Here is a 26,453-nt window from a genome sequence, read left to right on the forward strand (position 1 = left end):
TCTCCACAATGAACAAAAAATCCTTCGGAAAGGAAAATAAGCCTCAGTGCACTTATTTTTATTAGCAGACCAGGCACCAGCCTGTGCTTTGGTGCTGGCACAGCAGAACAGTCAGTACACAGCCCAATCACTGTGTGCCTAAAGCAGAGGTCCTGTGGGCTCCTGGAGTCAACACTGAGGCTTAGGGAAAAGAACTCCCATGCCTATGTGCAAAGCACCAGAAGCACCCAAAAGCCACACTTGGCAAAGCCTTGAAGTCCTGCTGCTCTTACAGACTGAGGTTAGAAAGCCATGGGCAACCAGGGCCCAAAGCCACTCACATCTGCACCTTCTCAGGCTGGGGCCTCAAAGCCAGCACCCAGCTAAGGCAGAGACTTGGCAGCTGGAACTGGTCTTGGATCCAACCCCAAGCCCAGGCTGAGTCACCTCTTGAACCCAAGCCCAGCTGTGCCAGCCCTTCATCGTTCTGCTGAGGGGCAGCAGGAGCGTGGCCAGAGCATCTCCCTGGGCAGCTGTCACACAGCTCTGCTGTGGCACCTGGCACACACAGAACAGGTTTCACCTCTGCACTGAGGCTGCAGCAGAGTCACAGAAAAGAAAGTTCCACTCAAAAAGGAATTTAAAATTATTTCCACCTCTAAAACTTTCTGAAAGCATTGTAGACCTTTTCCAGAGCAGCACACCACCTTCCCATGGTGCAGACAGCAGCCATGAAACCAAAGACACTCAGGCTCCTGCTTCTCAGCCCATGAACATCCATTTCACTCTTTGCTAACATATCCTCCCATGAAAAAAGATTAGCTGTTCCTGCCCCTCAGATTATCCTTCCTGGGAGTTACAGATGTGGACGTATCATTGTTTCAGCTTTCAGATATGCCTTTCCCACTGCAAGTCAGTAAGATACACCCTTCTCTCACACATATGTTATCTGCTATTTTAAATGACTGAGAAAGATAAAAGGAAGAAAAAATTACACATGATTTATAGCTGTTCCTGGCCAATTGCCTGAACAGAGGCTGCCAGAACGTATTTTCTCACAATTGTCTGGCAAAAATTGCTAGCACATTATGAGTATAACTTGCAGCAGTGTATTTGTTCTGGATTCAATTTTTGCCTTATTTAATTTTAATAGCTATAATAAAAAATCTTCAATAAATACAGCTGATCTGCAGAAGATACCTAATTAAAAAGGATGCCAGAGCCCAGTGCTGTCCCTTGTTCCCACAGCAACAAGAGCAGAGGAGAGCAAGCATGCAAAGAGGCAGAAGTGCTTTTCCTCCACTAAGGATCTGCTCCACTTCCTCTGAGGGAACTTCTCAGGGATTAAACTTAAAGGCAAACATAGGCTAGCCATGCTTCTGAGAAAGAGAAGTAGCTATAAAAGCTCTTAGAGAGATTTAGGTGGTGCAGCAAGAGAAGCCTGTGGTGGTGGCAAAGGCATTTTAAGGAGTCCCCATATGTCACCTCCACCTGGGTGTGTGTTGTCATTCTGCACCCTGTCCCTCCTTAGTAACACACTGAGAGCATGCAAACCACTGCTCCAGGTCAAAATAGGGTAAAACATCCAGGCTGGAACATCTCTCCACCAAAGGCAGCATTGTGCACCAGCCCTCCTAAGGGAGATTCATTAAACACTGGCTGATTCTTTCCATAAAGTCATCCAACAGCCCCTCCATACCTTTGAATGCAGTTTGGGAAACACTCCCACCAAGGGAGCAGGACAAAACCAGGCCTTTTTCAATCTCAGTTATGGCACATGTTTAATCTGCCAGGATACTATATCCAGTCAAGCTGCAAAAGTCATTTCCAAGCACTTGAAAATTGCGTATCTGTAAAAAAAAATCAAACAAAAAAAACCCACCAAAACACAAAAAACCCAACAACAACAACAACAACAAAATCAGCAGGAGAAATATTGATTTGCTGTATCTACTTTGAAAATTTTCCCAGATACAGCGAGATATCAATAAGATAGATCAAAAATCATTAAATCCTCAATGTCCATCACTGCCCTGACTTGCCACTATAGGCAGAACCTTCCCTCTCCCTTGTGCAGCCATTTCCATGCAGAACAGACCTTCCTGCAGATACCCTCCTCTCCTGAAAAACTGGGGTAAGGCTGGGCCAACACTCACAGCTACATCTTATCTCCACAAGCTCCTGGCTTCCCTGTGGCAGGAGAAGTGCTCCATTCCCCACCAAACCTGCAGTGTTTTGTCCCTGTCTGGAGGTATCAGGTGCTCCTGGTACAGCCAAACCTCAGTAGTGCTCGTGGCTGTCACCTCCCAAGGGTGCTTGGCCTTTATCTCCCCTTTCATGTTTGCTACCCACTAACCTGAGCCAGACCGTAGGGACATTCCCAGCACCTGCCCCAGACAAAAAGCTGGAATCAGTTCAGAGCTTGTGTTAGGAACTCAGAAGAGATGCAAGAGCAGATTCCCATCAACAAGGAAAATACATGAATATAATGTTTCAACTAAAATTGGTGTCAGGATACCTACAGCCATGTCTCTCCAGGTCAACAATCCTCATGCTCCAGAAAAACCAGTGCAAGAACCACCACTTTTAAGACACTACCAATAAAGCTTACATTTTTTGGGTCGGGTTTACAAGTAGGTAGTAACTCCATAAGTGTTGAATCATGCCCTTTGCTGGCTGTCATTGTACCATGTACACACATTTGCTGTGCAGTCCCCAATTAAATCTCTCAACTTTGTCTCTGGAAAGAAATACCTCTAAAAATCCTCTCAGCTAATTGAGCAGCTTTTCAAAGTCTCCTCGGTAAACCACAATCCCTTATTCCCACTCTCCACAACTTGCAACATGGTCATTAAATCTTTTACAATAATATATCCCATTTACTCCTGTCCAGCTGAAGCTTCTAATGAGGCTTGCAGAAGAAAACCCACATCTCCCAATTCACAAAGAGAAGAAGGAAATAAACTCCATCTCCTCTGGGTTGCATTTCGTGTCAGACCTTGATCGACGCGCTTCAAAGCCCAGAGGAGCCTTTGGAAACGCTGCCCTTTGGATCAAATGCTCAGCCCCAAATTACCAGGCTAAAGCAGTGACCCCTGCTCCACATCCCCTCCCTGCATCTCTCGGGGGAACTCACAGCTGCTGTTTGTCTCCAGCCCTCTGTACCAAAGGAATTGAAAGGAGGGGCTGAGAGAGAGGATGGATAGAGCAGAGAAAGGGAACGTGACAATGCTCAGCCTCTGTCACGCACACAGAACCCACACCAGAGGCTGAACACAGATGTCCTGCCCCACTGCCCAGGCCATGGAGTAGAGCCCAAACACGGGCATCCCTTTGCCCTGCCAGATCAGCACTTACTGAGCACGGGGAGCAACAGCTCCTGAGGGCAAGAAGTTTGATGAACCACAGGAAGAGGCTCGTGGCCAGGCTGGTTTGAACCTCTAACAGGGACAAACACAGACAGCAAGAAGGCTCAGCTGATGGATCAGACTGGAAATCCATGTGTGGGGCAGACTGCTGGGTGGTTTCCCATGCAAAAGCTCTGATCTAGTCTGCTCCTCCACCTGAGCGCTGTGAGTGTGGTCCAGCAGAGAGCACAGGTCAGGGCCAAGGGCTGATATTTCTGCCCAAACAGTGCTCACAGGAAAATGAACCTTCATGTCAGCAGCATCATCTGAGTTTTTAATGGACTGAGGTGTAGCTGAATATGAAAGTGTAAAAGTCTGAATATTTGGGTGTCTGACTGACTCCGAGGTTCAAATCCATTTATTGCCCATGCAGAAATGTCAGGAAGCCTTGAAGGTTACAGCAGTTAATGGTTTTTACTGTGGGTTTCACACAGCAGCTGGATTTTTGAGAGAAGGAGGAAAGAAAGGCTCAGCAGCCATGAGAAGGGATGGTGCTGGGCAAAAAGGGCAGCCAGGAGCTGCCAGCACAGACCTGGAGTGGAGCAGTGTGTGGTTGAATATATTTTAGAGACATAAGGCAGCAAGCACCACAGGCAGCATGCACACCTGAAGGAGGCCAAATATTAGGTAAAGCTGAACTTCTAAGTTTTTCTTTAAGTCAGGTTTAATGTTCTAGCTGCAGGTTTTACAGGAAAAGGGCAAGGACACAGGAGATGGCCACCTGCACTGCAGGTGGAAATGGGGAAAGGGCATTCTGCACAAGATCATTCTGGCACCTGGGCTAGCATTGATCTGCTGAAGTGTCAGCAAGCCAGCTGCACTCTGTTTAGACAGAGGAATATTCCCAGCTCCTTATAACCCCACCAATCCCACTCCCTGCTCATGGTGGTCACACTGAGACCAGTAGTGCCTCCACTGCCCACTGCCCATGAAGGATCTCCCAGCACTTTCTATTTTGGCTGCCTGTTCTCTCAGCAGGAAAGGGCTTTAGGAACAGGACAACAGAAATAACAATTTCAGACAGTAATGGGCCATAAATTGATGCTGCGCAGAAATAGGTGGAATGTGGGCTTTTCTATTGTGGAAATAAAAGTTTATGTGCTGCCACATCATTGACTTGAGTTCTTGGGGGAGTTTCTGGGCTGAATCCAAACCTTGCCCAGCTCAGATCTTCTCTGGCTTAAGCCTGGCACTAAGCAAACCATGTGTGGGCTCCAATTAAAGCCAGGCTGCTGCATAACTCAGCCTGTAGCACATGAGGGTGCAGTTGTTAACAAAGCCCTAACCCAGTGCACCCAATTCAAGGTCTGCTCTGCAGAATTAAGGTAATCCAGAAGAAAAAAAAAAATCCACCCCTTGATTCTAACATGAATTTGCTTACGAAAAGTGACATGAGAAGAAAAACAGGTCCTAAAACTCCCAGCTCTTCACTTCTGCTGCACACAGAGTGCACCAGATACCCTCACATCTTTGAAGAATGAAAAAAGGCAGCCCTGTAAGGGCATGAGCAGCTTGAAGAAGAACTGTCAAGCCAGTCAATAATGAAAATCAAATCACAGAATCTTTTGGATAGAAGTATTGGACACATCTAATGACAGCCTGTAGAGCATGGCCAGCAGCCACCTTTCACAATTCCTGCATTATCTCAAAATTCATCAACTGGTGGATAGGTTTGTTTATTGCTTGGGGAACAGCATGTCCCAGTTTAAACAGATGTCATCCCTTCCAAACCATGTGCTGTGAACTTTGCAAGGACTTGGAAGGATAACTGAGAGACCTTGGGAATGATAGTTATTTCCAAATAACTGAAAACAGATTCAAACTTTCTCCTTGTAAATAAAGGTCATTGCACAGTCTTAGAAGGTGCTTTTTGACTGTCACATGAAATTCAGACTATCTAAATGCAAATCTTTTTTTATTTACTTAAAAGACAAAGATTAATACATTTGGACTGGTCATCTGGTCATGGAAGAACCTATCAGATTTATCCATAGTTACAAAGCCTGATTCATTACTGATTTTTTCTACTTATATGTGGGTGGCTGCTAATACTGGTTTTGTTATGCAAGAATTATAAATATTCTCACTGAGAACTAATGACTTAATTTAGATGCACCAGCAGGATACGAATAGCTCAAGGTTTTCCCAGCACATGAGGAGCAGTAGCCATGCAGAAGGTAATTACCTGGGTTGAGAATGAAGTGGTTTTGAAGAGTGATAACCTATTAAGGCAGGGACTGCAAAACACCCAAGAGCTCACAGTTAAAGCACAATTCACCACAGGGGAAGACTTGAGACTGGAAGGAAGGGTTATGTGTACAACAAGAAGCTTATTAGGTGTTCAGGGTCTTTTTGTTCTGATACCATTTATATATATCTGGAGTTATCAGCACACTAACTTGGCATCTTTTTAAGATCCAATAAAAGCACCCAAAGTTACAATGCCTTATTTTTTCTTCCTTGATACCTTGAAAGTCATGTTATTGAAGTCCAAGTTGCTTGCCACCATTCAAGTCCTGTGCAAGTGTATTTCCTAAAAGGGCCTCGGATTCATGGGGAACTGGGGGAAGATAACTTGTGGACAGTTACCAAGCTAAAAATGGGGTCTTTGGATCATCTACTCACCAGTGATAATTTTCTCCATCCCTCTCTCAGTGGATTTCTCTGTGCTCCTGCACTACCAGAACTGAAGAGGCATTTCCACTCAATTTTGCCTCAATTTCTGTACTTATAACTCAAGATCAGCATGGGGTACTTTCAGAGTGAAAGGAAGAAAAGGAAGCATTTACACAGTAACCTGTGTCTGGTTGCATTTGTGAATTTGAGCTCTAAGCACATCCACAGAAAAAAACACATTTCTTCTTACTTTAGCCTCACTAGAGGGGATAAAAATAATTTCTCCAAGCGTGGTCTGGAAAAGGTGGGTGAGACTTTGAAACTATTACCACTAAACATCCTGCAAACGCCCCAGATCTGTAAAGTCCTCAGAGGAACTGTCTCTGCCTACAAACACAACACTGAGGACAGGCACCCAGCATTTGGGAAAGGCTGGAAATTGCTGGTAGCTTCACCCACGTGTTCCTCTGGAGAGCCACTACACCAGGATTCATTCAGCCTTCTCCCTTTGCTGAAGGCCCAGGACTCTCCCTGCTTTCCCAGCACCGTCCTTTCATCAAGAAACACAATGTGTGGGAGAAACCTCGCTCTCTTCCTTTGTGTACTGATGTTTAACAAGACTCATTTCTATTCAGGTGACACTTAGTACATGTTTTCTTGAACATTATCAAGAACTCGAGTACTTGAACATCTCAGGCTGGGGCAGAGAGATGTGCCTAAAGCTTTTAATTTGCTTGGTTTTGTTTTTCTGCCTTTTCCCAGTGTTTGGAGCCTGTGAAGTCCCTGTACCAGGGGGTCAGCAGTGGCATCATGGCCACAAAGCCACCAGGCAGAGCAGCCCTGCCAGTTTATGGGCAAGCAGCAGGGCTCATCCTCCTCACAGGGGCACAGCCCCACTCACTGGCTTCTTGACCAGTTTGTTGTGATGCTGATGTGCAAAGCTATTTATGTTCCTGCTTGTCAGGAGCTCTCCATGTGCCCCCATGGTTTGTAGTGTAATTTGCTATGAGACTTGTAACACTGGGGTGTGCAGACCTTTCCTTACACAGAATAGCAGCATAAATCTCATTCAATGAGCTCTTAAGTGACTAACAGATATTTGTGAGCAGCTATTTAAAGGACAAGCCCTACTGGGATAGGAATGGGCACAATGCCATTGCCCTCATGGCTCTTGACCAAAAAGCCCTTTCCAAACACCAATTCCTGCTTCATTCATGCTTCCTTTTTTTCCTTTATTAGCTCTGCTACGTCCTCTACAGGCCTTCAACTGATCATTCAGATCAACTGAAAACTGAAACCTCCTCTCAGCATTTGTACTCTGGATTTCTTCACACTTCATAGTTTCAGTTTTTGGTAACAGAAATTATTCAGGACAGCATGCACTGAACGGCTTCATTCCCATCCACACCTTCTCTAGATATAATCTGAAGGCAGAACCAGAAAAGTTTGTGCTCATTCTTGGTACATCAATCATAAATCACAAGGACAGCAGCAGTAGGAAGATGCCACATTGACTGAACCACAATACTAACTCATCACTGGTCACTATCAGGTGAAATACTGCACCACTGCCAGCTCCTGCCATTTTCTGTAGGTGTTTTATAACCATATGCCAAGTTCTTGGCATATTTCCTTTTGCATCTCTCCTCTTCCAGGGCAGAGGTCCAAGTGAAGCCACCTAAAGCTCACTGCCTGGGAAGTCAGACCTGTGGATGGGTCAGAGTGATGGCCATTTCCATGAGCAGGACCTAATAATTGCTAAAAAACCTACCAAACTAAACCATCGATTAAAGCTGGATGCACTTTGCATTTAGTTATACTCAAGGCATGGGGGTTGGGTAGTTGCAGTGAGTCAGAGATTTCCAGATAAAACATCAGTTTTTGGGAAGATGCCTATCTATAATGAATTGTTAGCAGTTAGGCTGTTCTGTCAAAATAAAACTCTTTTAATCTTTCAAAGAGAATCCCGGGCTATTTAATTGATTAGCAGCTTTCTAATGAGAGGATTAAGTACACAGTAGATAACTCAGATGATTGACAGCTCTACTGCACCAGCCTAAAACAAGATGCCTCCGTTTCCCCAGCACATGCCAATTAAATGATTAAGTATTGTTTACTGGGACTGGGGGCATTACAAGACAGTAGGTGGATTTATTAGCAGAGAAAGGAAAAACACTCCTACACAAAAGAAAAAGATTATTTTGAATGACTAACAGCCATGCCCCTGCAAAGCATGACTAGAGCTAACTGAGTTATTCACTCTCAGGTTACACTCCAGACTTTCTCCCTTTTTCAGACCATTTGTCAGTTTATCCAGTTATCTCCAATGTGCTCATCATTTCCAGGTGTCTTATGCAGACTATTTTCTGAGTTTATCATCTAGATAGTTTATAAAACTACTTTATATTATTACTGGGGAAAAGGTTGGAAGCTTAGCTCACATTATAGACAAAATCTCACTTCTCTGGAGCAGGAGACCAAGATGTCTTTTAACAAGCAGGAGCTGCTTCATTAGCAGCCTTTTAGTACATATAGGCACTGAATCAAATCACCTAAATACAAGTACCTGAACATGGCAGGGGCAATAACATGGTTTAGCATCTTGCTGCAAGAACATCCAATCTTACATGAATTAACAATTCATGTGAGAAGGTTTGAAAGAGAGGGGTAGGAGGGAGATGCTCTTAAATTCAAGATATCAGCCTCCATAGTTACTATGTCTGAACCAGCCACTCTGCTTTAACACAGTATGTGCCATTTTTATGGGGGGAGGGGGAATCAAGATGCTGAAAAGATTTCCAAAGTTATGACCTCTTGACTGCCAATTAAATGAGACTACACTTTAATGTTACAATCCCTTCCTTTGCCTTTTAGATAACCCTTTAACCATCTGATCTCTGCACGGAAAAAGTCACATGAGATGTTGTAGTTAAACCAGATGTCAAGAGTTGAAGTTTTGTTCAGATTTTCCCCTGCCCTATTTCTGCAGGGTTCCTGCACAGGTCTGTAAGAGTGGCTTTAGCACAGCAGAGGAAAGCAAGGGCTGCCAGTTTTGGGTAAAGCTGCCAGCACTCCCTGCCCTGAGAGCTCTCTCCCCAGTGTGCCACCATCACACAGCACTGGATAATGATCCATCTCAGCTGGTTAATTAGAAGCAAAGTCCCTGCCAGACAGGAATCTCTGCAGGTGTGGAGACCACAGGAATATGTTAACAGAGTAAAATATTTTGGTAATCTGTGGACTGTGTTTTTAACAGTCTGTCCAAAGCTCTGGGCCCCATCCTGGGATTCTGACAAAAATGAAAAGTGTAAGATTTTCATTTTTCCTCAGAGAGCTGTGCACAGCACCTGCTGTGAGACATAAAAGCAGCAGGCTGACGCTTCCACTGTTCCTTGGAGCTGTAACAGGTAAAGCCATGAATAGGCTGAATTTCAACAAATCAATAAATAAAGTCCAGAAAGTCAAAGATAAAATTGTGAAAAAGAGATCTCCAGGGATATGAAATACAAAGATATTACCTCTGGCTCTGGAAATCTCTGAGCCCTAGTTTTCAGAGAGGCTGTACCAATGGAAATATTCTTGCACATATCCTGCAGTAGCTGCTGTGAGCTGCAGGAGGCTGGAGAGGGGCTGTGGGGAGCTGTGATCCCAAAAGGCTGTAGAGAAACACACTGAGCTAATTATGAGTGGCAAACTGTTATCCAGAGTTCATCAAATATGAATGGCTGGTGAAACTGGTCACCATGGCTAGCAAGTGTTTTGTCAAGAAAAAAGCAGCATCTAAATAACTGTAAGGAGAACCATTGGAGGATAAACAATTCTTCAAGGATAAGCAAGTCCTTCAGAGGACAGCCCCAGGACCACAGACAGCCCAGCTCCATGGGACTGGAGAGCAGCATGCCAGACTGACACGTGCTCCAGGGTGTCACCTTGCAGGAGCCAGCCTGGGGGGAGAGGTGCCCCTTAACTCCAGACTGCCTTGTGCCAGCCTGTCCTCCAGGTTCCATAAAAGGGGAAGGGCAGCATTAGTCCTGTGGACAGCACCACTGTGCTGCCCATACTCTGTAGCCGTAGGAACCTTGCACTGCAAGCAGCGAGAGCGGGAGCAGAGGTGGAGATAGCTCCTTCACCAAAGAGCATCTGGCCTTCCTGAGGAGAGCCAGCTATTCTCCCTGCAGTGCCCATTGAGGGTTAGGAGAGGCAGGACAAATCACCCTCTCTGCCTGTGCTCAGTGGCGTTGGGCTCCTCACCCCTGCAGGGGCAGCCCCTGCTCTCACCCCTGGCAGCTCAAACACCTGCCCAGCACCATCTCTGAAGTCAGTCAGTCTGGTGCCAAGAGCATCACTCATTTTATCTCTCTGCTCCCCTCTCATCACACAACTGCTCGGCTTTTCTAAGCAACAAACTTCAGTATCTCACCACTCTATCAGTTGCCATAACCAAGTGCCCACAGTTACATAGCATTTTCTGCTTATTTGTGAGCCAGCTGACAGCACCCTCCTCACCCAGGGACAGTGAGGATACACATCCATGAGCACCAGCAGAAATCTGGTCTCTCCCTTTTAAAGCTGGAAGGGAACAATCAAACTCCCCCCTGTGCTCCTCTGCACAACCCTCCCACGTGTCCCTCTGCAAACACACAGAGTTTTGATGCACTTCTAATTTTCTTCTCGTACAAAAGGGAAAGAATAGATACTTGCTCTTGAGATTTTATCTAGGAGCTAAAATAAAAGTGTTTTTCAGGGTGTTAAAAGATCCTGGGATTTGGCCCACTGATTCTTCTTTCCTTAAGCTTGTTATCTTACCAGCTCTCTCTTTCCAAGTCATTTAATGAAGACTCATCCATATTATTCTAAATGAAAGGATTTGGCTGGAATTAGCATAGGTGTTCATCTTTCCACAGGCAGAGATTAACAACACACATCAATGTGCACTGCTCTTTGACACATGGATCCAGTTCCTCAGGAACCAAACTGCAAATATTCACAAATTAGGTCTGCTTTCCAAAGCTACTTCAAGATTAGCAAGGGTGGATCCTCCTTTACGACTTACCTCTGCTTTATTTTTATATTGTTTTTTGAAATTGCTCTTAATATGGTGGATTCTGCCATGCCAACTTGCATACCTGTATCACTTCTGCTTTAAGAATATCTTTTAAAAAACCCCCAACCAAACAAAACCTTTTCTGATGTTTTGAGTGTATCAGTATCAGACCCAGTAAACTGAATGACATTTAAACACTTGGATGTTACTATCAGGAAAAATGGTAATACTGACAATAGTCCAATCAAAAAATGTGAAATATGAATGCACAGACTTACCATTTTTGTCAGCTCTTCTGAAAATCTAGAATTGAAAAAGAGAGAAATGTGTTTACTGTGTTGTCCAACATGGGGAGGGGGTGAAGCCCTTTTCACCAGGACCACGTTCAACCCCCCACACAGGGACAGGTTCAAGTGCCCCAGCCCCTCAAGACCCAGTTCAGGCACTTTACTGAGCTCACCACCCCAAGACTCAGCTCATCTCCCCCAGAGCAACATAACTGGAATAACTGGTGGAACTTCCAGCACCTCCCTCACTTAAGAAATCTGAAACCATGAATCCAACACCAGAAAAATCAACACACAAAAAAATTACAACAGCCATGCAGCCAGTCCAGACAATTTCTCTGGAGTCAATAAGATCTCTTTAACCAAGTTTCACAGCTCTGCACTTCTGAAAAAAAATTATTTACAACATTTTTTTTTTAAAATCAAGTCTCTTGCGTGGGAAGGAGATTATATTTAGACTTAAAACTACAGTGCAGAGGAACAAGCCACAGGGAGGAATCAAATAGCCGTTCCGGAAGGAAAAAAAATTGCAATAATGTGTAGTACTGTAGAACTTCCAGGGAGAAAGAGAGCAGGAAAAACTGCTATTTTTCTCACCAGTCTCATCTGAGGAATAGTCCCCTAATACTGATACCAAAATCAGCTGGTCACTTGGAGGGCCCTTGCTCTAATTCACTTTTTAACCATGCACACAGATTACACATTCATTTGCTATCCCCACTTACTTGATGCATATGTATTACTTTATTTTACATAGCCACACCACATATCAGAAATCCTCTTATGGATCTTTGGGGTCCATCTTCAACATCTGGTGTCCTTTTTAGGCAGCTGTTCCTCTACCCCCACTTTTGAGTAAGCCAAATATCTTTGTTTTCCATAACTTCTACTTTGTCACCCCTGCAGAGTTGAGCTGGCATCCTGCTTGTGTTTTGCATGACTTCTGCATCCCTAAGTTACATCCTTCATCTACTTCTCCAGGGCTGTGCTGTTCTGCTCTACTGTCCTTGCCAACAAAATGCAATTAATAGCAAAAGGGTTGTGCAAAGGCTGGAAACTTACAGGTTCCTGCTAAAAATGGCCACTAGCTCAGGTTGGCCACAAATTACAAAAAAATTAACATGGGCAGAAAAGGTAAAATATTCTCATCATCTCTTCAGTCCTGACCCTATTAATTTGAGCAAGAGCAGAGATTTTAGTTGTACAAAGAAATTTCCCTGAGGAGGGAATAAAAGCACCAGCAAGACAGATCAGAGTCAGCTGTAAAATAGAATCTCATATTTTCTGGGTCACAAAACCATTAAAAAAAATAAAATATCAGAAGAGAAACTGCTGCACAAAACAAGAACCCCAAGAGACAAATTGAATTGCAGAATATGCTATTTCACTGAATATGGCTTAATTAAGGAACATTAATTATTCTTTTGTCCGAAGTCCTTGTGAGGCTCTGCAGCCTGGGGCAGAGTTAAAGCAGGACTTTGTGGTGCACTTCAGCAGAGGCAAAACCCCTCTGCCTGAGCCAAACCAAAGTGTTGGGAGTCACAGGAACTGCCTACCAGGATTACAGCTCGTGGCCACATCAGAACTCCTCTTGTGCTGACCTCCATTTTCTTAGAGAAATTAGAAGCTTTGGGAGGGAAAATCCTACCTCTCTCCACACTTACAGATTTCATTGAAGTTAAATATGGGTTTTGAAAGCCCAGCCAGTCATGGATTATCTATGGGAAGAAGAAATATATCCCAGCAGGACCCCAGCAAGCTGCATGGCTTTAGCACACATCCCTCACTTGTGCTCAGTGTGCCCTGCCCACTGTAGGAAATATTCCTCTTTTCATGGCTTGGACACCCCAAATCCTCATTCCCCATGAGCACCTCCTGATGAGGCGCTTCTCCTCTTGGATGCTAATTATTTCTGGGCTTTTTGTTTCATCAATACATCCTTCTGTTGCTCTTCCCACTGCTTTAAAACCAAGACAGCCAGTCAAACACAGAAGGATCAATGCCTGTCCCATGGGAGATCGCCATCCCACTAAGCACAGCTGGCAGAGGGAGAAGGCAAAACCAATAGGCAAAATGTGTATTAAAATGGGACAAAGGCTCAACCTGCAATGGTCTGCTCCATGAAGCTGTTTACCATGCAAGGAACACTTGGAGCAACAGGAAAAACAATTAAGAAATAGAAGAAATGTTTAGAAATTGAAGTATTTATATCCAGCTTCACTAAGTGAATATTTAAGGGCTTTAACCCTCCCAGATACTCCCTAAAGTATGACTATTTGTAAATGAACGTGCTGATGAAAGATCACATCAGCTATGTTACTTATCAAAGTTTATTCTACAGGACCAAGCTGCTTGGTTTTTTTATTGCTAATGAGCAGGATTTATTCTTTCAACTTAATTGAACCACCTAAAATTTGCACACATGAAAAAAAAAAAATTAAACTGGGACACCTGGAGGGAAAACACAATTTAAGACAAAGTCATCTGTCAGCACAGGCAGGCACTACATCAAGGTATGAACATTGGAATGAGCATCGAGAGGCTGATAAAGATGTAATACAGTCTGTGATAGCTTGGCAGTGCTGCCAAAAATGCTGCTGCTGTGAAGACTCAGGATTTATGTTCTAGCTCGACAGAGTGCTCTCCCCAACACAGCCCAAAGATGCTCTCTGCTCAGGTCCTGGATTAGTTGTTCCACTGTGGGAAGAAGGTGGTAGGCTTTCCAGAAGGGAAAAGTGTGAGATTTGAGGATGGAAGGGAAACCACAGCCCCTCAGAGCTTCCCTATGGACCAGACAGCAAGCCCATAATGGTGCCAGGCTCCCAGGGAGCTGGGGGCAATGGCAGTTCCCACCAGCTCCAGGAGAAGGGAATACAAGTGAGGATGCTGTGTCATCTCCAAGGCACAGGCTGCAAAGCCCATCCACCCCGCAGCCGCTCTGACCCTCCCAGCAGCTCCATCCTCACTCAGCAGCAGAGGCACTTAGTCAAGGCAGCCCTGGAGGTCAGCGAGAGAGGAGGCAATGAAATATGGATGGAGAAGAGCCCTGTCCTGCCAGGCCCTCAGCTGCAATTGGCTTCCTGTGCCTGCTCCCAGCCGAGGACCATCCCACGGGCTCCTCCAGGAGCCGGAGCCGCAGCCCTGCACAGCCTGACCACGGATGCTCTTTCCGCTCCATCACCCCCTGTTCTCCAGCATGGGGCCAGTGCACGGATCTCAGATGGTAAATGAGAAATTATCCACTTCAAGTACCACGGCAACCATCTCCCCCATCAGCTGGGCTTTGCAGCTATTAAGCAAAATTCCTGAAGCACAGGCTAAGTCACACAGTGAGCCCGCAGGATGCTCACAATATGGGCATTAACACATTTTATAGGATTTATACAGGCAATGCATGCAGTTTGCTGTCTGTGGCATACTGAACCCGTTTACCAGCGGTTTACATGAATATAAACTCTATTTTCTCTAGAGCAAAGAACTTTTGTCAAGATTTCCAATAGGTTTTCTCTAAATATATGTTTTTGCTATACTCTCAAATGGCTACTACAAATATTTGACTGCCAGAAGCAAGCCATTCAAAACCCTGGTGGTAATAACAAACTTGGGAAAAAAAATTGATTGTTTCAAATTTAAACACTTAATTCTGCCTTTTCAAAGCTCCTGGATGAGAACATGCCACACTGGAGGCTGCCTAATGAAGGTTTTCTCACGAATTTTATTAAATTCGCAGTAGTACTCCTCTAAGAAGCCCAAGAATTATTACAGGTTTGTGGAGTTTATAATCCCTGCACCAGGTTAATATGATGTTGATTTAAAATAGAATGCAGCTGAGCTGAAACTTTGTTTTCCATCATAATCTGGGTGCAGAATTGAGGACAAACATAATCATGTCCCATGCATGAGGAAAGCCTACAGATGAGGAGGCATCCAGAGACCCACATAGACCTAAAAACATTATTAATCCTCATACTATGTTCCTGCATTCCTGTTCTAGCTTTCTGTTCCTCTCCCTACAAGCCTTGACCCTTCCTTTGGAGTTGAGACAAGGTTTTTATATCAGGGTGGCCTTTAGTTCTGAAACCTGAGGCACCAGTAGGAATCTCCTCTCCCACAGCCTCTCTCTGTTGCTCTTCCTGGTGAAAATGTGAGAGAACAATGACCTGAAGCTTTAACACTTTGGACTATTTCTTTAGACATCCTCAGGCTAATGAGCATTCCCCATGCAAGGAGAAAGGTTTTATTTTGGTGTTTCAGTAAGGAATATGCCATTGGTGTAGAAATACTGTCCCATCTGCAGTGGTTCCCCACAAAACAAGGCTGCTGCAGAGCTCCAGATCTTGGGGCATTTTCCCACTTCAAAGCAGATCCTTTTCCCTTTTCCCTGCCTCCCCAAGAGAAGAGCAGCTGACACCATGTCCCAGCCTCTGCTTTCATTCTTACCTTCTCTTTAGACTTTACCTAGCTGTTCTAAATTAAAGTTGCATGAGAAAGGTAAGAGTTGCATCTGATGTTCTGACCTGCTGACGTTCAGAACTAGAAGTTACTTTTCTGTTCAGCTTCATTTCAAGCACCCACTTCCAAAGCCCTGAAGATCAGAGGAGAACGGATGGACTGTCCTGTGTGACTGTGTACCTTGCAGGGAGCAGTTCCTGAACCAAGAGACCCTGGCCTGTCCTGGCCCTCCCTCCAGCTGTGCCTGCAGGTACAGCTCAAGGGAACGATATCAAACCATGGATTTCACAAAGGGAGGATTAAGGAGAAGGAAAATAGCCCTCCCAGTTCACTCGCAGTGAGAAGGTAAACAAGGACAAAGGAAGGGGAATGAACCAACCTTGAAAAAACCCCCAACAAACAAAATGAAAACAAGGGAAAAGGTCAAAACAGAAGAGGATTGAGAAGGGATTCCTGCAATTCTTGTGGCTGCAAGAGCCTTGCAATTAAGGGTTGCACTGGAAATCATGTCACTGACAGAATGGTTGGAAAACTGGAGGTACTGGATCTACATTTGGAAATGCACCATGGTCACTAACCAAATTCTCTGTATCTTCTATCCAGACACCTCACTCAATCCCACGGGGCTGCAGAAGCGCAGACCAGATTGGGCCACATAAGCAAGGTTGCAAGAGGAGCCATAGGAATGAGAGATGGATTTGAAATTATCTTTCTGTCAAAGAATAAAAAAATCAGATGAGGGTCAAAATTAGTTTTCAGCAAAAGACAGGGCAGATAAAACAGAAAGCTCAATCTGACCTGAAATTAATGGAACCGTGTTCCTCAGGAGTGTTTAAAATAAAGCCAAAAATCAATGCATTTAGTCCCCATTGGCAAGAAAAGAGGCAGGGAGGCCAGTGCTGCTTGGGACTCACAGTCCTGCCATGGGCGTGCTCCTTCATAACCAAGGCTGATCCTTGTTTTAGGTGCCCAGCAGGAAATGAGCCATGAACCAGATGCATCTTCACCTGCAGCTGCTGTGACTGACCAGCCCTCACGTGCTCTGGAGCTCACACCTCTGCTGTCAACACAGGCTTTTGGCAGCGACAGCAAGGCAGGAAGGGATGAGCAAGGACAGTAGATGAGCCAGCTCTGAAGTACTCCCAGACAGAACAGCACCTGCCTAGACATTTCCTACGCCTCAAGAGCCATCCAGCTCAGCTCTGTGCTGCACATGAACTCATTCAAATCAGCAAACACAACCTCACATTGGCTTACCCACAGAGAATGTACACCCATGTAATATATCCTCCTTTCCATAAGCATTGTGACATTGATGATTTGTTCTTGACTGGAAATTCCACCATCTCCTCTTGTGGTTTGGAGCAGCACTGTGGCAGTTTTTAATAAAGGGGGTTTGTCCTTGTGGGTGCAGAAAGAATTAGATATCCTGTGATCCTGTGTCCATCCACAGTTTGTGGTGTGAGTGGGAATGGACACCTGCTGCAGATTGCACATGCTGCCAGCCCTGAGTCTTGGGCTCTTGCAGCTGGAGCAGACCCAGGGATGGCACCCGAGGGCAGGCACAGGGTGGGTACAGACCCCTTGCTCAACCTCAACCCCTTGTGATGACTTGGCCAATGTTTTAAGAGCTGACCACTCATTGATTCATTCATTTGAGCTGAACTAGTAAACTTTGTTCATCCTTTTTTAATCCTTTACCTAAAGGATTAAAAAAGAGGCAAAATAAAAGAAAAACACTGAAGCCAGCCCAAGGTTAAGATTCATTCTCCAAGTGGCAGTAACCAGGTTAATGGCAGAAGACATCTTAGCCCCTTGTTGTGTTTCATTCCTCTTCAGCCCCCACCTTTGTCCCACAACAGCACAATTGTGTTTCTTTGGTGGAAAGAGCACAGGGAAGTTTGTTCTGACGCACCAGACACCCTCACGGAGGAGTCAGAACAAGAACACTGGGGATGGATGAATTAAAAGAAAGCCAGAAGAGGAAGAAGTGACTAAGGTACTATCAGCATCAGAGCCATTTTATCTAATTCATAACCAAGCCCAAGCTTTCCCTTGCTCTCCCAGCCCCCAAGAAACTGCCTACATAGCACACCAGCTCATGAAAACATGTTAGCTAAACATAAAATAGTACAGGTCTTTTACTTCATCCTCCCCCATGGAGAAGCTGTGCTGCATGGCTGGGACTCACTGCTTCCCAGCACAACCATCAGCAAAAATGTGAAGGAGTTAAATGGAAAACAGGTTATGATCCCTGAACATTCAGTGGGATGCTTGTTACTTTCATGCTAATGTGTAAAAATTAAGCTAAAAAAAAAGTGTTCCCGTGTTTAAACCTTTTGTTTGAAAGGGGGGTCTCACAGTGCACTTGAAGAGCCCATTACAGCGAAGCCACAGCTTCAATTGGCTTTGCTATTGTGCCTGGAGAAAAAGGAGAAAATCAAGTTCTAAGGAAGGAGGGGGGAAAAAAAACCTTAAGCGCTCAAATCTTACATTTCCAGAATCCATTTCTACTTGCAGCAGGTATGAAAGGGCTCCCAGTACCATTGTGAAAGGGAAAAATGATCAGGAGCTGCACACCCAGCTCTATTGTACTTCCCACTGAAATAATACAAAGCTCTACTGTGCTACTCATTCTGAAAGTTCATGGCTCTTTTCCTAAGCTCAAACCTCAAAGTGGGGGAAAAAAATCACTTAAAGATAGTAAAATTGAATGGATAAGATACCATTTTGGTGGCAAAACACTCCTAACTCAAGAAACCTCTTACATAAATTTAATGTTGCTTCCTAATTGCATTTGTGCTCTGAAACTCAGATTCCAAATAATTGTAAAATTTTGGCAATTTTAGGGCAGATTAAAAAACAAAACAAGCTGAAACCAAACCAATCCCTCTAAAACAGAAAAAAACAAAAAACCAAAAAACAAAAAACCCCCCAAAAAACAAACCAGGAATTCCCTCCTGAACAAGTCAGCTTAAAAGATGTAAGGGTGGCAGCTGTCCTTTCTGTTTCCCTTTCTGTTTCCCCTTCTGTTTCCCCCAGCCTGCAGCTGCCCACCCACCCAGCTCTCCACCTGGCAGCATCACCCATCAGCTCTGCTCTCTGAGCTGGTTTTGGCAACCCACTAGAGACAGTGGCTCCTCAGGGAACCAAAACACTTTTCAGCTCAGGGTGCTCAGAGATGGAATGAGTTTCAGACTCTCCAGCCCACGCCAATGCCCTCGGGTTCAGCAAATTATTTACAAAATGTAAGGGCTTGCCTTGAAGAGCTACTACTGCCTATCCTATCTCCAAAGAGAGCATGAGTTTTCCTTTACTACGGCCAATACCTCAGTAGTTAATGTTTGCATTCACTACCTTTTTTTTTTTTTTTTTTTAACTAGGAGTTAGCAAAACAGAGAATCTATGTGTTTAATTACTGGATACTGCAGAAAGACTGTAATTACACCATTTGCAGTCGGGCTGATTCCACCCCATTCTCCCAATTCATTTAAGTGCAAACAGCCTCGTTAGCTCCCTAATCAGAAAAGCTATAAATACAGCAATCGAGGCACTGAGAACATCCCTACCAGGATTAAGGACCCCAAACCAGGATTAAGGACCCACAGTGCATCCTCATCCCAGCTGATCGAGAGGATACAGGACGTGGGAAAGAGGCTGCAGAACCTGGGGTACACACGCTCAGCTCGTCCAGAGGGTGCAGGAACAGGGTACCCCCATGCCCAGCCAGCCCAGGGAGTTCGGAATCCCGGCAGGGAGAAGGATACAAGCTACATCTCCATGCCCATCCGGCAGCAAAAAGGTGCAGGGCTCTGGAGAGGAGGTGCAGTATCCGGACTGCACCCCGCGCTCAGCCCAGCCCAGAAGATGCAGAACCAAGTGCAGCTTTTTCCCAGCTGTCCCAGAGAGTGCAGGGCAAGGGGACGGAGGACCCAGCCCCCCCCCGACAATCTCGGAGGTGCAGTGAGGGCAAGACCCGGGCTGTAACTCCATCCCTCAGGCAGCCCAGAGGCACAGCGTCTGGGAGGGGGCTGTTAAACCTGGGCACCCCTACACCCAACCAGCCCGGGCGATGCAGGACCCGGGCTGCATCCCATCCCCAGCCGGCGGGGGATGCAGCATCCGAGGACTGTCCCTGATGCCAAGCCCCCCGCGGGGTGCAGGGTCCGGGCTGCTCCCCGTGCCCGTGCAGCCTGTGCGTGCAGGATCCAGGCGAGCTCAGGAGCCGGGCTGCAGCCTCTCGCCCAGCTGGGCCAGGGGATGCCGGACCCGGGAAATAACGACGATCCCGAGGGGCTGGAGTGGGTGCTGGACACTGGCAAAAAGGATACGGGACACGCACGCCCACCCGGCCGGGGACTGCAAGACCCGGCTCCAGCCCGTGCCCGGCCGGTCCAGGGAGCGCAGGACGAGAGGAGCATCCCCGCTCCGAGACGGCGGGGGAGGGAGGCGGGAGCCGGGGGTGCGGGACGCAGGGAGCACTCACATCGAGGATGACGGAGGTGCCCTTCCTCTGGGCGGCGGCGGCGCCCGGGGCGAGCAGCTCCCTGTCGGCCAGGCCCTTGTCGCCCATCCTGCCCGCCGCCCAGCGCAGCAGCCCGTCCAGCCCGCGCAGCGCCGGCGCCGGCTTCCGCAGCAGCTTCTGCACCCCGGCCCGGCAGTAGCGCGCTGCCTGCTCGCACATCGCTCAGCCCGGCCTCATCCCGCCGCCGGGACTCCCCCTCCTTCTCCTCCTCCTCCTCCTCCTCCTCTTCCTCCTCCCACAGCCGCTCGGCGGGCGGGTCCGCGGGGGACGCTGCCCTAGGAGCAAAGGGGGAGTTTTGGGGTGGGGTAGGGCAGCCCCCCGGGCTCCAACACAAGCCGCCCTTTTAGGGATTCTATGTCTAAGAAGACTATATCCGTGTTCTCTCCCCTCCGCAGCCTAGCAGCAGATTTTAGCAGCTCTTCGTGAGGGCAGAAGAAAACCAATTTGTTGCTAGTAAATAAAACTTGCCCGTGAATCCCTATCGCTCCTGCAAAAAGTCCCTGTTCAATGACTAGTCAGAGATTCTAGGTGGGGTATTGCAGCATCTGTGGCCACAGCACTAACCACGGTGCTCAGCTGGAAAATATTCACGATACTGTAATTCTGTATTGTGAGGCTATTTCTTTGAGATACTCATGTGCTCAGCTTCACTGGTCAAGATTTAGACTTGCAGTAGAGGCAGTAATTCTTCTGGACAAAATGGCACAAAATTTCATTTCCCACCCCACACCTCAGGAGGTGCTTCCAGTTTGAGTTCAAACCCAGAAAGGCACCAAGGCAGGAGAGCTCAGCCCCTGAAACTCAGAGGTCTCCCCAGAGTTCTGGAGTAGCCTCAGGCTCCAATTGTCCTTTCCCACATGCAGCACCCAGACCCTCTCAGAGGCAGCTCCAGAAGACCTCATGACCCACCAGGGCCACGTCCCCAGAGTTGAGCATCTCTGTCACAGGAGCCAGCACGCCCAGCACCCCATGCAAGCAATGCACACTTCCCACACAGAGTCCTGTGCCTGACCAACAGTGTGATCACTCCAAAGGCCTGACCAACCTCTGCTTTAAGTGAAACGAACAGCAGTAAATTATTTCTTTCAACAGAGCTTACACATTGCAGTTCACCAGAACCCGGACCCTCGGAAAAGACTACCTGGAGGAATTATTTAGCTGCTTCTTATAATCTTCCATCTTTATTCAGGTAAAGTGGGGTGAATTTTCTGTATTTGAGGTGACAGGTGGGGAATGTGCATTTTCCTCTCAGCTTCTGCTCAAAGAAAAGTGAGTGGGAGCCCAGTTCTTTCTGATGGAGCACATGGAAAATAGCTGGAAGCTCTTAAAAGCATTTTAAACAAATGAGGCACAGAGAAGCCTAGCAGTAGGTCAGGACACCCAAGGGCTGAGCCCCTCTTTCACCAAACTCTTGCCTTTCAGGGTTTCCTTCTCCAGCAATACAAAACCCACGGGGGAAAACAGAGGAACTTCAGGGGTTTATATGGCTTGTGGGAGCTGTGTGGAGCACTTCAATGGCTCTGTGCTCCTTCACAGGGATGCTCAGAGCAGGCTGGTGTACAACCCAACCATCACTCAATTCCCAATCATCTCACAGTAAAGCCAAGCCAAGACACATCTTGTCCTTCTTGCCATGAGCAGGTGCCAGTCTCCTGTGCCCCTCGTGGTCAGAGTTAGTCTGTTCTTCTGTACTTGTACAATGCTCAGATTATTCACATACTTCTTTCTCCTTTAGACATCCTCCACTAAATGGCTGGTTCAGACTGTATTGATCACACCCAGGTTAGGACTACTATACATGCTTGCTAATTAATACTATTGACCGAATAAATTTAGAAATAAGGTTCTTTGAATTTTCCTTTCTATTTGCCATGAAGATTCATTACTTGGATTTGAAGTCTGGGGTTATTTTTGTGCTTTTGTCAAAAACAGTTCTTGCTAGTGTCAAAACCAGCTCTGTGGCATTTAAATGCTCATTTTTCCTACTAAACAGATCTAGATAGAAAAAAAAATTCTGCCATTCAGACATTAGGAAGAAGCAAACCATTTGTACTGGGCTGTGTTACTCTGGGCTATTCACTAGTTCCTGGGAGGCTGAAGTCTCTCTTTGATGAAAAAATGGGAAGATTGTTGCTACTTATCTGAGCCAGGTGAGGAAAACAAGGAACTCCCAAGGCATATTTTGGTGCCAGCCCATGTCACACCACAGCCAAGGCTGAGGGCAGAGGCATGGACTTCATGTTGAGCTCTGTGCACCAAATTCTTCCCCGGTTCCCGCCAAGGGAGATGGGACACTGCCTGTCCTGAGCAAATAAACACAACTTCAGCCAAGGTGTCAGGGCTCTGTCAGCCTCTCCCACCACCCCGTGCTGCTGGCCATGGCCCCGACCCCAGCAAGCAACCATCCACCAGGGCCAGAAGAGGAAACCAAAAACCAAACTAGTGATGGACAAGTGGAGACAGCAGGGTTTGCTTGCCTCTTCAGCTGCAGCACCTGGACATCCAGCACACTTACTGCAATTCATTAAAAGTGGAGAGAGCAGGACCACCAGCAGCCACTGGCTACCCTGAAAGCTTTATCCATAATGCAGATGCTGAGTGGCACAGGAATAAGTAGGAGAGCAGAGAGAGAATGTAACTAAAAAGCACAGTTAAATGCAGGCAAAGTGCATCCCTGGGGAAGCAGCAAGCATTAATTACAGGTGCTGGTAGGCTCAGCATGGCCAGGCCATGAAGTGCCCAAGGGCAGCAGAGCCCGGCGTGCAGCACAGCCACTGACCTGCTGGCATTTTGCTTCCCACGCTGTGCTGCAGGCAGAGAGCTCCAGCCCTGCCCAGCAGAAGAAGGGAGAGCTGCAGGGAAAGGCAGCAGCTGCTGCTCCACCTTCTCCACCCTGACATTTAACACTGAGCCTCCCTACTGCTGTGCTGGCCGGGCACATGCATTGTTCCAGAGCTCCACAGTATTATAAATCATGGATCAGTTGGACAGGAAGGTTGTTGAAGTCTGTTAGAGATCAGACCTATTCACTCTCACTCCCATCTCCAAGTTCAGGAACTCTGAGATCTCAGAAGAGTACTACCAGTACAGTTTCAAGTCTGATCTTGACCTGACAATGTTTTTTTGCTTGGTGCATTTGGAGCTCAGCATGAAGCACAGATTTACTTCTACCACTGACCAATGTTCTCTCTACCAGCTTTCATATGGGGCTTATTCAGGTGCTACATCCAGTATTTTCCAGAAATACTTGGAGCAGGAGCACAAACCATCTGCTGTAATTTCAGATGAGAGGCCTTCTGAAAAATGCAAGGACTTCTGTGAAGGAAAGGTCCGAGAGGAGAAGTCCTGCCCACACGCCAGCGTGGCAGGCAGAAGCAGTGGCTTTCATCTCCCCTTTGAGTTCTGCCTTCTCCCCCCCTCCATCTGCACACAGCAGGCAGCTTTATTTAATTAAAAACATCCAACAGGCAGGACCTGCAGCCTTGCTTGGTGCAAAATGTCACATATGACTTACTAGTATTTACTAATGACTGAGGGATTGAGGTTAATGCAACAATTTAATGGCAGGAAGAAGAAATTGCAACCCTGTCACAGAGATGGGAATTTGGCAAAGCAACCTTGCTTGCCCAGCCTGGAAGCAGAAATGACACCTTAGTCCCTCCGTTAACTTATGTTTATTATAATGCAGCATGTAATCACCAAGTGATTCTATCAAAAAATTGATATCCCAGCTTGAAAATACTACACTGCCAACAGCACCATGGTAACTCACCAGTCTGAACTGAAGAGGATCCAGGATCCATGTGCAGTGTGCTAACTCCTAAAAACACGACAAACCCGCTCCCCTCTGCAAGCTGAAGGGAGCAGAGCTCATGGTTTGGTCTCACAGCTTGCCCACACCACTGATGAAGTGCCAAGCCACTGGGATCACAGGTTTCTGATCCAGACCCTGCAATCAGGGATAGTCAAAGCTTCAAATGCACTGTTTTACATCGGGTTGAGCTTAAAGAGGTAAATTCTTGTTTAAGACAAGATGTAGACTTGCACTTTGAATACCTCCAGAGTGTCTTCCAACTGTAGTTACCCTAACAAGACAGAAACTTCTCTTTTCAAGTACTCCTGCATGCAAACATCCCTCCTGCTCCAGGACCAGCACTGCAGCCAGGGGGCAGCAGGCAGGTGCAGCACAAGGTGAGAGAGCCTGAACTTTCTTGAGGGATGACTCAGCCCACCCAATGCACCCAATTGCTGCAAGCAGAGACCAGGCGCAGTTTGAGAGTTCTGGTTATTGTTGGTCATTATCCTAAAGGCACAGGCAAAGGACAAAAAGATATAAAGATATCCAGGAAACCTGATAAAGGGGAATTACAGAGACTACGCTCACCATTAAATAAAACTTATACAGCATTAGGATGTCACAGCTCTCAGAGGTCTAGACTTCCCCAGAGCTCTGAGATAGTTCTCTAGAGGAAGATGGGAATTTTTAACTGTAAAACAACAACAACAAAGAACCTAACTAATTATTTTTTTTTAATAAAATATCAAAGCTCTAATTCTTAAGAGACTCACCTTCTAAGACATACACAGGCTTATCCTGGAGAGGCCTGGAAGCTGTGTGGCTTCTCCAAACCTCTAGGAGCAGCACAGCTCCTGCCTGAGCTGGGGGCAGCTTGTAAAGTGCAGGACACCCGAACATACACATCAGCTCCAGATATGGCCTTCAGTTCCCAGGGATCCTGCCACCATTCAGTGGAAAACTCAAAACCCGAATAATATTGCCTTTTAGTTATTCTGAGGTGTAGGATTGTAGGCAAACAGTGGGTCAAATCCTTCTGCTGATGGCTTCTAAACAAATTCAGATGGTGGTGGTTGGTTTTGTTTTGGTGTTGGCTATTAAGGGGCATTATCTAGCTCTGTTTTGGTAATTGAGGAAATGAAAGTTTAACACCCAAACTAGCACACCCTTGATTAAAGTTAAAGGTCACTGCTCAGGTGATTGTGGATTTGTAGGGAAGAGCTACAGTAACGTTTTTCTTGCATGTTTATTACTTATAATAGTGTTCAGGTAAAGAAGACCAAAATATTTTTCCTTTCAATATGCAACTGAGGTCAGAACTATTAAGGACCCTGGAACAAGTTAATCCACTCCTGATGACCTTTCAAAATTACCTTTTGTAACTTGTGCCCAGTACACATCATTTCAGATCATATATAACAGTATGAAAAACATGGAAATGGAGAATTACAAGCCTTCAGATCTCTAAGCCTGAGTTTGAGCATGACCAAAAATTAAAAAAAGATTAAGTATTGCACCAAAATAAAATATTACCTCTTCATAACTGACCTCCCCAATTACAACATAAAACTGATAATTTGCACTGACTTAATAGTCAAAATGTGCCTGAGAATGTGTTGAGATCAGAGCTATCAAGCTTTGTAACGAGAGGGGAGAGAGGGACTGGTGCTTCTCCCATTGAGAGTACCCTTTGTAATTAATTTCTAAAGTAATTTCCTCCTTTGCTAGGCAGATATCATCTCTGACTGCATTTGTGGGAGGAAATAAGATCTCCCCGTTTTATTTCTGACAATAAATACAGTTAATTAGTGCTCAGTAAGTAAAATCCAACAGCTTTCAAAGAAAGCAGGGCTCTCTGGGGTTCCCAATACAGGCAGGGTGGCAAAGCCCAGGCACAGGAAAAGGCAGCCAGGCCATGGGCAGGACAATGGCCAAGAGCTGTCTCAGGGGATGGACACTTCAGGGAGGTAAAATACAAACATTTCTTATTCTTAACATGTTTAGCCTGTGGCTAAAGCTGTGAACTTCTGGAGGTTGTTCAGAAGGACACAGAGCTTGCCAGAGGATTCCTTTGCCTGAGGCACTGCTCTCTGTCCTCAAAGTGATGCTGGAACGGCAGGACAGGAGCGATTTTGGCCCAAAACCTGTGCCCAGAGGGACTGAATTTATAAACCAGGCTTGCTTCACATAACCCAGCATCCATTGGAGCCGAGAGTGGGACCCCTGCCCTGCAGGTGAGCAGAGGATGTGTGTGAAGGCTTGGGTGTGAAAAAGCTCTGCTGGCACTTGGGGAACATTCTGGAGTGGCTGTCACCCGCTCTCCAGAGACACCCAGTACCAGAAGTTT

General features: G+C 46.1%; 1 protein-coding gene across 1 annotated transcript in view; it reads right to left on the reverse strand.

Moving 5' to 3' along the window:
- NECAB2 (N-terminal EF-hand calcium binding protein 2) overlaps positions 1-20,469 on the reverse strand; it is a 73,421-nt gene extending 52,952 nt beyond the window's left edge. Inside the window, exons 1-2 of the mRNA XM_062500194.1 lie at positions 20,272-20,469; positions 11,325-11,349 (exon numbers count right to left, since the gene is read on the reverse strand). Of these exons, the coding sequence (XP_062356178.1) occupies positions 11,325-11,349; positions 20,272-20,469 (223 nt within the window). The remainder of the gene's footprint in view (positions 1-11,324; positions 11,350-20,271) is intronic.
- Positions 20,470-26,453: the final 5,984 nt, after the last annotated feature.

Source organism: Cinclus cinclus, chromosome 11, assembly GCF_963662255.1.
Source record: "Cinclus cinclus chromosome 11, bCinCin1.1, whole genome shotgun sequence".
In the NCBI taxonomy this organism is placed as follows: Eukaryota; Metazoa; Chordata; class Aves; order Passeriformes; family Cinclidae; genus Cinclus; species Cinclus cinclus.